Source organism: Oryzias latipes, chromosome 22, assembly GCF_053564925.1.
Source record: "Oryzias latipes strain Hd-rR chromosome 22, Olatipes_Hd-rR_3.1".
Classification (NCBI taxonomy): domain Eukaryota; kingdom Metazoa; phylum Chordata; class Actinopteri; order Beloniformes; family Adrianichthyidae; genus Oryzias; species Oryzias latipes.
This window is the reverse complement of record NC_136258.1, coordinates 989,930-1,002,155: the sequence shown is the minus strand read 5'-3', so window position 1 is coordinate 1,002,155 and position 12,226 is coordinate 989,930. Positions and strand designations below refer to the sequence as shown.

At 39.6% G+C, this 12,226-nt stretch overlaps 1 protein-coding gene across 3 annotated transcripts in view; it reads left to right on the top strand.

The window, feature by feature from the left end:
- The window catches only part of alk (ALK receptor tyrosine kinase), a 705,488-nt gene that overhangs the window by 600,312 nt on the left and 92,950 nt on the right, over positions 1 to 12,226 (top strand). For all 3 annotated transcript variants that reach the window (XM_023951462.2, XM_023951461.2, XM_078940523.1), the window contains exon 11: positions 5,615 to 5,734. In XM_023951462.2, coding sequence (XP_023807230.1) covers positions 5,615 to 5,734 — 120 coding nt within the window. The remainder of the gene's footprint in view (positions 1 to 5,614; positions 5,735 to 12,226) is intronic.

Below are 12,226 nucleotides of genomic sequence, written 5' to 3'. Positions count from 1 at the left end.
TAACCTGAAGATACTCAACGGAGAAATCAGATCTATATTTTCATTAAACTAACACTGTACGGTAACACTGCACAATTAGAAAAAAACATTTATCGCAACCACGTTTCCATTTAAAAGAAAATAGATTTTTCTGCTACTCAAACAACTATTGCACATCATTTGATTTAAACTTTTTTATATTCCCATTTATGAAAAATGGTTCTGAATTGTGTTACTATACATGCTGAACTACACATTCTAAGGACTTAAAATAAAGCCAATACTATAGATTTTAGTCTTGCTCTGGGAAAATAAACCAATTTCCTCCCAGAGTAAACATTTCATACTCACAGAATTACAGAGCTCTAAACCAGGGATGTCAAACTGAAATTCACAGTGGGCCAAAATTAAGCAGTGAAGTAAAGTCAAGGGCAAACTCAATATTTATAGAAAAATTAACTGCAATTGATATGTAATGCTTAACCTTTTCGTATATTGTCTTTTTATGTTATATCAGTGGTTCTCAAACTTTTTCTCTTGTTCTCCCGTTTGGAGGAGGAAAAATGTTCATTCCCCCCGCTGAGTATTGCTGAGTAAGGCCAGTTTCATCAGAAACTAATCATCAATAAACTTGTTAGCAATGTCATACATATTTTCGTCTTCCAAAAATACCCAGGTTTCTTCTCTGAGCTCTAAAACACGAGACAAAACTATTCTTCAAGAGAGCCACCTGGCCTCGCCGTGGAACACCACGGCTGAGTGTTTTTTTCCCATCTCTTCACAAAGTGTGGAGAACAGCCATGCTTTTAGGGTTCTTGTTTTGTACAAAATGCATCAACATTACGGCATTACCGTTTTTTAAATACATCAAAACAGACGTTAACAACAAATATAAGTCTTCAGATGTCACAGTGAGGATTAGGTTATTGCTAGTGATGTAAGAACTGCAGATATGCGGTCCCGTTTGAAGAAATTCCAACCTTCAAAAATTATTCCGCCCCCCACTTCTCAGCCTTGTCCCACCGGGTGACTCCCCCCGAGATGAATCTACGGTGGCCCAGAAGGGTCACAACACAACACATTAACTTTACACACACCACATTAACTCACAACACAACACATAAACTCACAACACAACACAATAACTCACAACACAACACATTAACTTTACACACAACACATTAACTCACAACACAACACATAAACTCACAACACAACACAATAACTCACAACACAACACATTAACTTACAACACAACACATTAACTTTACACACAACACATTAATTTACAACACATTAACTTTACACACAACACATTAACTTTACACACAACACATTAACTCACAACACAATAACTCACAACACAACACATTAACTCACAACACAACACATTAACTCACAACAGAACACATTAACTCACAACACAACACATTAACTTTACACACAACACATTAACTCACAACACAACACATTAACTCACAACACAACACAATAACTCACAACACAACACATTAACTCACAACACAACACATTAACTCACAACAGAACACATTAACTCACAACACAACACATTAACTTTACACACAACACATTAACTCACAACACAACACATTAACTCACAACACAATACATTAACTCACAACACAATAACTCACAACACAATAACTCACAACACAACACATTAACTCACAACACAACACATTAACTCACAACGGAAGTAAAGCTGCACGGAAGTGCTTTTATTCTGAAATTTCCACTGGGCTGAGTGGCTAACTGCCTAACAGAAAGTAACGTCACAGTGAGCTGTGGAGGGAGCATGTTTCTTCTACAAGAGAAGCTACTTAAGGGTTAATGGCCGACGAAGTGTGCGGTTACTACTTTTTAACGCACGCCGTGGAAGCCTGAACCGTCCGACGCTTCCGCGAAGTGCGTTAAAAAGTAGTAACCGCACACTTCGAAGGCCATTAACCCGCTTATACCATGGTCACTTACAAAAGCAATACATATTAACCAGGTTTTAGTCCTTAATTCTTGTTTTTTTTTTTCGATTTGTATCACTTTTCTCATAAACAGCGTAAACATCGCGCCGCATCACGTAATATATAGTCCGCGTCGCGCAGCACCACCGCTGCAGTTAAGATTCGGCGATATATATATGCTGATCGTCCCGATGGGTTGAATAAAGCATCAATTCAGAGGGAAAGTTAATCGCTTACCGCTTGTTTTTGCCCCGATGATGAAGCAAAAGGTTGTTTTACAGAAGCCGGCGCAGTGATACAAATCATTTAAGCTAGCCGACCGGAACTTCTTTTTTCACCGTGCGGTTATCAGGTTTTAACGCATACCCAGCAGCCAATCAGAATCGAGTATTCAACCGGACCATGGTATAAATAATGTTAACGCACACTCCTCCGTGCTGCACTCACACCCCTCTCTGTCGCTGCACGTGCTCCGCTCCTCTCCTTTCTTCAGCCCCCTCCTCTCACACTCACTCGGTCCCCAACACCCCCCACCCACACACACACCCTCCCAGTCCCTGCACGCGCTCCTCTCCTTTCTTCCCCTCCCTCTTCCTCTCACACATTCGCACGCGGTCCCCAACACTTGATACGACAAATGTGGAGAGATCCCCACTGTCAGGCTTTAATGAACACAATTTCTAAGAGGCTGGGCGTTGCACTCCCCCAACAACAGGTCCAGAACCCGGTCCATTAAGCTCTGCCGTTCACGGAGCTTCGGTAGAACTCCAAAAGCCACACGGCCTAACGTAGGCCGCTTTTATATATTCATGAGTGGGAAAGAACCCGCTGAACCGACCCTAAAACCGCACAAATTATGCATTTTTGACCGCAAATTTACACCCAAAACCGCCCAATCTGGCAACGCTGCTGCTAGCTTCTCTTGTAGAAGAAACATGCTCCCTCCACAGCTCACTGTGACGTTACTTTCTGTTAGGCAGTTAGCCACTCAGCCCAGTGGAACTTTCAGAATAAAAGCACTTCCATTGCAGCTTTACTTCCGTTGTGAGTTAATGTGTTGTGTTGTGAGTTAATGTGTTGTGAGTTAATGTGTTGTGTTGTGAGTTAATGTGTTGTGAGTTGTTGTGTTGTGTTGTGAGTTAATGTGTTGTGTTGTGAGTTATTGTGTTGTGAGTTATTGTGTTGTGTTGTGAGTTAATGTGTTGTGTTGTGAGTTAATGTGTTGTGTTGTGAGTTATTGTGTTGTGTTGTGAGTTAATGTGTTGTGTTGTGAGTTAATGTGTTGTGTGTAAAGTTAATGTGTTGTGTGTAAAGTTAATGTGTTGTGTGTAAAGTTAATGTGTTGTGTGTTAAGTTAATGTGTTGTGTGTAAAGTTAATGTGTTGTGTTGTGAGCCTTCTGGGCCACCGTACGAATCGGTGCCCCCCCAGGGTTTGAGAACCACTGTGTTATATGTTTTTGTTACAGCCATGTTAGCTCCGCACACAAGTCAACAGGTCTACCTTTTATATTCATGAACAGATAATCTGCCTCCCATGTTGTCTTGAAAGCTCCTGTTGTTCATCTTTCTTTTGGCCATTTTGATATTGGAGCATGGCTGTTAATGACTGTCAACAGACAAAAGGAGCGCTTTGACTGCACGCCAACATACTAGCAAAGCATTGTGGGATTTGTAGTATTAGCGGTACAGTATGTACTCTAATGCAGTGTTTTTCAACCAGTGTGCCGCGGCACACTAGTTTGCCGTAGGAGATGGTCAAGTGTGCCGTGGGAAATTACCCTCATTAATCATTCACTGATCTAAAAACATTTTCTATCTCCAGGAAATCAGCTCGTTGTTCATCCAAACAGGCCCTGATAAAACACTGAGTAGTGAGGAATATAAAAGATCTTAAAATTACTTTTTCTTTGTGTTTATTTGATTCTATTAAAGACATTTTGATAAGAATGACGGTATTTACCTGCAGCTATAGCGGTTTGCGGGAAAGTCCCGCCCCTTTACCTGTCTCCGCCAATCATTGTTGAAGGCTTAATCACATGTAAGCAGTCTGACCAATCAGAAGTGGTTAAAGTCTTCACTTCCTTGTTCTTAATTCTGCTCATAAAGTCTCTCAGTTCCAACAAAAATACCAGCTAAAGCTCTTCTTTAGCGGTGTAGCTTTCCACAGAGTCTGGTGTCAGACCGTGTCAGACCGTGAACAAAACAATGAAGCTCACAGACGCGAGTCTTTCTGCCCTTTTTCGGCAGTTTTCACACTACATCTCCCATGATGCATTGGCTTAAAGGGCCAGTGTCCCAGCGCACAATGAGTGCGCGTGAAATGTCTAGAAACCTCAACGGACAAACAAACAGTTTCTAAATTTTCTAATTTAACTTTTATTTCATCTCTTAGAAAAAGCAGCCGCAACTTCCTGCTTTTTTGGCCACAATTATCACAAAATGCACGTGAGATTGCGGGGGGGGGGGGGGGGGGGGTGTCGATCAATAGAGACCATGAATTTCTGCTTATTATTTTTTTTTTTTGGATGCTGGTGTGCCGCGGGATTTTTGTCAAGGTTAAAATGTGCCGTGGCTCAAAAAAGGTTGAAAAACACTGGTCTAATGGACATTTGATATGATCTCCGGGCCAGAGTTTGACACATGTGCACTAGACATTTGCATTATGTAATGTCAACTATAATGTTCAAGACACAATTTCAAGTCCAGCATAAAAAGAAGAAATGCTATTTTTGATATATAGATATATACGTAGGATGAGTAAACATTAGTCATTCTCTCCATCAATGTTAAAACTGAAAAGAACAGTTTCAGCAGCTACAGCAGCAAATACACCTTTGATATCTGATTTTTTTCAATCTGAGCAAAAGGACATTTGTAAAGTTTAAAACTCTTGTTTGGTCTTGTTTTACTTTTCTTTTTAGAGGCCATGTGCTAGCAAGATGTTTTACGATGTTATGCGTCATGCCCAGTGGCGGACCGTGCATTACACGCCTTCAGTAGTGCTGCGTCTGAATCACTCAACCCTTTATGAAGCATTTGTATGCCTCTAAATGAACTGAATAAACAAAACAGTAAATAGATCTCATTATGCAACTGCAGCCATCACAACGCAGTGAAAACAACCACATACATTAATTAATAGTTAATAGTTGTTCTCCACAAAGATATGAGCTAAATCAGTACAAGGTAATTTCAAGAGGGTGGAGGTAGGACAACAGCTAAACTCATACTCATCTATTTCAGCTTAAAACTGTCCTATCGTTGACATTCTCTGTCTCAAGTTCTCATAGAAAGTCAGTTTGTATTTCACCCAGAAGATTTCCGTCTGGGTTTGAATTTGAAGCAGTAGAGATCAAGGTGCCTACAAGCCTATGATCTCAGTCCAGGGAAAGCAGGGAGGCTGGAGGCTTGATAGATTGCCACGTAGCACCCAGCCATCATCTGTGTGATAGTCAGGAAGAGACAGAGTAAAGCTCTGTGTTCTACATTTCGCTCCTCATGCACTGGTCGTCCAAATGAAAGGATGACCCCTGCTGGTGGTTCCACATCTTCTGTGACAGTAAGGGGTCTAGTGCTTATGTGCTTTCTTCACTTTTCCTTAGAGCAGCAGCAATATTTCATTCAAATTTTAACAAATATGTTGCTTTTTTTTCAGCCAATGGCGAGTTTCCACCAGTGGCCCCCAGCTCAACCAGGCTACCCTTTAGTCCGGCCATCAAGACAACGCCCCCATCGATTAGAAGCCCTCCAGTGAACTTCCCCACCCCAGAATACTGTAAGTGTGAACTTCCTGATTGAAACCTTACTTTCTGTGTGAAAGACGCTTTCAACTTTTTCTGCTGCCTTCTGTGTGTCAACCTTTATTTTGCATCACTCTTTTCCACTTAGTCTCCCACACTCATGCACTTCAATGAATTACTGTTGCTGTTCACATGCTGGCCATGCATGGCAAAATGTAAGGCCTGAAACAAAGTAAGTGTGCCACCTACTGGTTTGCATGATCTCCACAGAGAAGCTGGCGTTAGAGAGCTCTTCTTTTGAAATAAATGGAGCAGGACGGGCAATTTTGAAGACAAAAAACCTCAATTTTAGCATCCTGAAAATGTCAGTGCAGCTGGTTTCACCAAGTTGACTGGAGCAACAAGTAGAAGTCCAGTTTTTGCATTGTAGGTCACAAGATCTTTAGCAGAACCCATTTCTTTTGCAGGAAGCTTTACAGCAGAAACTCCATATGGTGAATAAGTGGAACTAAAAAATTCTCATCTGACAGTAGAACCAGATTTTTTTCAGAGTTCATTTTTTGGATATTACGAAACTTCAGTATTGACAGTGAATTTGTATTAATCTAGTTTTCTCCTTACATAATTAATAAAAGGCCTTTATAAAGTGTAAGTGCTATTAGAGTCAGGAAATCAATAATACAGCAGTTTAAGTTGACCCTCAATTGTTCATACGCCTTAAATGACGCCGACCTTGCTGTCAGGAAGAAGGAAGAAGATGAATTGGCTCTTTCTTTTTGCTTTGCTGAACTTAAGTGCAGAACTCAGACAGGGCAAAGCTTTACTTTGACATAAAAAAATAGAACAGGACAGGTGTATGTAAAAATGTGGTGCTGTTTTGCAAAAGTTCAGATTTTGAGATGTATCACATAGTTGCACAAATTTACATAACACACATTTTTTTCAGGGATTATCAAACAGGTTCCACTTCATGTCCTTTGCTATGTTGTACTTCTTTTGATTAACCCTCTGGACATGTTAAGGCAAATCTGATTGATTTACAACTTAAAGACCCACTCCAAATTGTATTTTATGTGTTTTTAATTTGTTCTTGTAGCATTTCTCTCATAATGGAAGACATTTGTAAAGAAAATTAAGCTCAAGATTGTTTTTCTGAGTTTTTACTTATTCAAATTGTTGTGAATCCGGAGCAGACAAAATGCAAAAGCCTGTAGTAGTGACGTAGGGGCTGTGCTACAGTCAGCGGGCCAAAAGCTCCCTGTTCCGCTCCATTCGGATACATCCACTTACAGACAAATACATTGGTGTACGTCTTTGTTTTCTTCGTCTGAGCTGGCATCTGGATCACATTGAATGCTCCAGTGAAGGCAAGAAGCCCAGCAGTCCACCAAAGCCCACAGCAGACAGCACAGGCAATTTAAGACTAGTTTTATAAAGGTATTTATCAGATCAGTGTTTCACTGAACTGTAAGTCAAACACAGGTGCTAAGCATTTAGTAAAAAAAATTAAAAAAAAGGTTTCTGAATTTTTCTGTGCTTATCAGTAAAACAATCCCACACAATAAAGGTACCACCGCCATGTTTGACATTATAAATGATGTTAGTGAAAAGGAACCCATAAGGAAGCCATCATATATGAAATATAAAAAAAGCATGTTTGTCCAATAAATTAAAAAACAGTCAGATGCCTGATGTTTTAACCACTCTTCATCCATTCTTAGGTCAGGGTGCTGTGCTGATTGTTATCCTCCTGTAATAGACCCCTCTCCCCCCATCTATAAAGGCTATCTGATCCTTTAAGTTGTTGGCGATCCACCACCTAAGCTTTTTGTCTCTTTTTTTCACCCTACTCTGTTTTGGCTGCAAGATTGGTAAGAAATCTATTGGGGTTTCCTTTCGAATTGAGAGAAATGAAGGCTGCAGAGCTTTAGGACAAATAAATGTGAGCTTTCTTTGACTTGGACCTTAGGCACACGTGCACCAGGTCAAGCACAACAAGAAAAGAAGTAATCATTTTTGGGTTTTAAGGGCTTAATTAGCTCATTTGTAGTTAATTTGTTACTCTTTATTTAATTTAACGTCTGCAGGGTGGGTCCCCTTTAATCCTAACACCGAGTTGACTGTTTTAAGGACATTGAAAGATCAGACACCACTGCTGGGATGCCAGCAGGATTTTATTACTCCACTAGATTATTAAATAAACGCAAGCCACAGGAGTGAGTCAAATAATGAACAACAGCCCCTGCTTAGAAACTGCATTTATGCTAATATTGTTCTCCATGCTATTTCCTGCAAAGGAGGCAACAGCAATGCCACTTTATTGTCCTTACACAAGTGATATTACAATAAAACCTCCACAGAAAATGATAAGACTTTAGGATTACCATGCTTTATAACAGTGTTTTTCAACCAGTGTGCCACGGCACTCTAGTGTGCCGTGGGAGATGGTCAAGTGCGCCGTGGGAAATTGCCCTCATTCACTGATCTAAAAACATTTTCCATCTCCAGGAAATCAGCTCTGTGTTCATCCAAACAGGCCCTGATAAAACACTGAGTAGTTAGGAATATAAAAGATCTTAAAATTACTTTTTCTTTGTGTTTATTTAATTCTATTAAAGACATTTTGATAAGAATCACGGTACCGCGATATAGCTGCAGCTATAAGTGTGTAAGGAAAAGTCCCGCCCCTTAACTGTCTCTGCCAATCATTCTTGAAGGCTCAATCACATGTCATCAGTCTGACCAATCAGAAGTGGTTGAAGTCTTCACTTCCTTGTTCTTAATTCTGCTGATAAAGTCGCTCAGTTCTAACAAAAATACCAGCTAAAGCTCGTCTTTAGCTGGTGGTTCATGTCTTAGATAAAACAGCCGCAAATTCCTGCTTTTTCTGCCACAATTATCACAAAAATCCACGTGAGATTGCGGGGGGGGGGGCTGTCGATCAAAACAGACCATGAATTTCTGGGGTTTTTTTTTTTTGGATGCTGGTGTGCCGCGGGATTTTTGTCAAGGTTAAAGTGTGCCGTGGCTCAAAAAAGGTTGAAAAACACTGCTTTATAACATGGTCTAGGTAAATACTTGATTCTGATTGGCTGCTGAGTGTGGATTAAAAAGTGATAATCTTCACTGATAGTGCACACCTACAAAAGAAGTTCAGGTCACATAGCTAAAATGTTCTATATCACTGCGCCAGCTTATTTAAAACAAACTTTTGCTCCATCACCTGGAAAAAAATAAAACGGTAAGAGGTTCTCTCCAAACCGATGCTTTATTTAACCTATCGTGACAATCACAATTTATATTGCTTTCTTTTGCCGCTGCAGTCGAGGTCGGTGCCAGTCACCCGGCCAAGTGGCGCGTAGTTATGTTACCGTGACAACTGATCGCAGCACGTAACAAATAATCCGTTTTTTGTGAAAAAAGCTGTCTAAACTTAAAAAATTAAAAAGAATAAAGTACCAAAAATGAATGAATATTTATTTCTTTTGTAATTGACAATGCTATAAGCGGGTTAATGGCCTTCAAAGTGTGCATTATCAGAAATTAACACTTCCGCAGCGTGCATTAATCTGATAATGCACACTTTGTCGGCCAGAATCCCTTACGTAGTCCCCCTGATTATCATTATTAACTGAGGGGAAGAAGTTGAGCTTCCGCTCATGTGTTGAACATTTCAGAGATAGCATTGAGCAGTTAGCATTTGACATGCGTCTCGCCTTTCCAGACTCTTTGACATCTTCGGGGCAGGACAGCAAAGCCTGATGAAGGTTTTAACTCAGCTGTCACTCCAACAAGACTCTGCTCTTCCCTCCACACGCTCAGTGATTAACCCCACCAAACATCAAGGTCTTCTCCCGGTCTCCCTTCATCTCTCCCTTCTGCAACAAGGGCATTTTGTTCGCTCATGATTTCCACATTTGTCTTAAAATCCTGTAAGTTTAGCATCTGACTCTCCGTCCTCTAGGGTTGCTGCCTCCTCACTGTGTCGCCATGTCCGTTTCTGTCTTTTCTCCTCTTTTGGGTCAGCATAACTTTCAACACTTGTCCTGCTGCGTTGCAGCTGCTTCTGACTCATCAGTTCTTCTGCTGAATAAATAAGGTGATGGCTTCTCCTGATGTGTGATCTCAAAATGATAAGTCTGTTCACCACCGTTTTCATGATTTTTTAAGAGAATTGATTGTTGGATATCCTGTCAAAGCCATTATATTTTTCCTGCTTAGCTAGCAGAATGTGCAAGCGATCGCTTCTTTAAACAGAGTTTCATTTGAAGTCATGCAAATTTCATTCAGCCCAGGTTGTGTAAATCATATTAAAATAGGTGTCAAGTCCACGACAGATGAGTGACTCGGATTGACTCCGGCACCAGATGCCGTTTTCTAAACGCTGGATGAAGATGGGAGTTTTAGCCGGCCTGAGCGTTTCTTAATTGGTTGAGATGTCAGTCTTTCTGTCGTCAGCTGCTAATTTGCAAAGTCTGGCCTCCAGCAGTTAGTTAGTTAACTGCTTATTGTTACTTTTGGAGGGGAAACATTAGGCGCACAGCAAGCACAGATATCAGAATGCTAACAAGCTGTGTCACACGCAACTCCTATTTGACTGAACTCGTTGGTTTCCTGAGTATCAGCATTCAGCTCCATGTCTGCTGTGCCAGACTTGATCTGTCTTTCTAAAACCTGCAAAACAAGATGTCATGAAATAAATAGTCTTCATAAAGGCAGACCCGTGGCCTACTTTTCTTAAATGTTCTGAAGGTGGAAATTATAATCTAGCCTCACAGGGATCATCTTGTGAGGAAATATGAAATATACAAGGTTAAAGCGGGTTTGGCACAATCCACATGCAGTTCTTTAGCATTAGAAGCATTAAAAAAGATAAAGAAAAAATGACTTTTTAACCATTAGCTATTTTCATCTAAATTGATTGTTTCTGTTAGTCTTTATCTTAGTATTCTGGAGCCATGTAGAAAACGCAAATGGTTTAACTTGTTTTAAAAAAGTGTCGCGTAAAGTGTTCTGTTGAAATAACAATTTGCGTTTTACCGTTTTTCATAAACAATTACATTTAATAACTGGAAAATTATAAAGATTTTCTTATCAAAACAAGAAGGATTCTGTAGTATGATAAGAAAAAAGCCTGACATAAAAATATTTTTACACTCAACTCTAAAAGTTTGCTTTGCTGCTAAACAGCAAATAACAAAAATATACAAATGAAGATAAAAGTTGATCTTGATGAGAACTCATTGATTCAAATAAAACAATACTAATGAAAATAAATAGATTTAGATTTAGTAAGTTATATTATTACTACTCTCCAGTAATCAAAATAGTAATCAGTTAATGTGGTCTTTATCTGTTTTTTTTTTATTTTATTTAAAACGTTTTTGGTAAAAATTGTATTTTAAGGTTTTAATTCTCTACTAGGTTATCAGTTACACGAGTTGCACTGTCAATGGTCTAATTTAATACTTATGTCAGATGTTATGCACATCGAACTAATAGGCGCAGACAAAAGAGACAAATAAGACAGAGATAAGTCAATCAATCAGTCAGACTTTATTAACTTCATTCATGGTAACTCTAGAATTTGTTTGTGACATGCTACATGTTAGCCTCGTTAACTAATTTAAAATAGGCTACCTGTAACTCCCAACCATCTTTGCAACACGTAAAAAAACAGACTGATACTACTTACACAAACATTACTGTGACCATGCTAACACACAACTTTGCTAGTAACCCGTCAAAAAAACCCATTGTCCGACGCCGCTGCACAATAGCGTGTTAACGTATTCCCAATAACACCCAACCAACCATTTTGACAGAACGCCATGTATCTCTCATAATTGCTTTGACATCAGTAAGCACAAGCATAATTAATCTATATATAAAGTGCTCAGGATTATTTGGCACACTGTCATTTTCTGAAAAAATGTAGGGCCTGCAAAAGGGCCCCTATAGTGTGGAAAATAGGGTTGAGAGGGATTGTTTTTTTATTTTCTAAACAGCTTTAAACAATGTATTTTTTGTTTGGTTGTTCATTATAATCCGACATGTCCTTTCTTGTTAATTTAAACTCCTACTCCAACTATAGTTTTATCTGTTGTGACTGGTGACAATAGTTGTGCTGCTTTTAGACTAAATTAAAAAGCCTGTCCTTTTTTTAACCTTTTTAAACATATTTTCTGCAGTAGTTCATCAGAAATTTGCAGCCGAGTTGTGGGCGGGAAATTAAGCCCAACACTGATATCCCATCATTCCTTTGTTTTTACTCTTTCCTGCTAGCTTACACCCCCTCACAGCCCCAATCTAACATTAACAGTGCAACAAAAATGGCGAGTACTATTGGAGCTATCCAGCCATACTTTTTAGAACCAGGTGGTAGTTCGGACAAGTGAAGATGTTAATGTTTCTATGTGTCTGCAAGTGGATGCATCAGAATGGAGTGAAGCAGGGAGATTTTGGCCTGCCCATTGAAGTTTCTGCGTCACAAACCTGAGTTTTTTCAAACCACAGACTTTTATCTG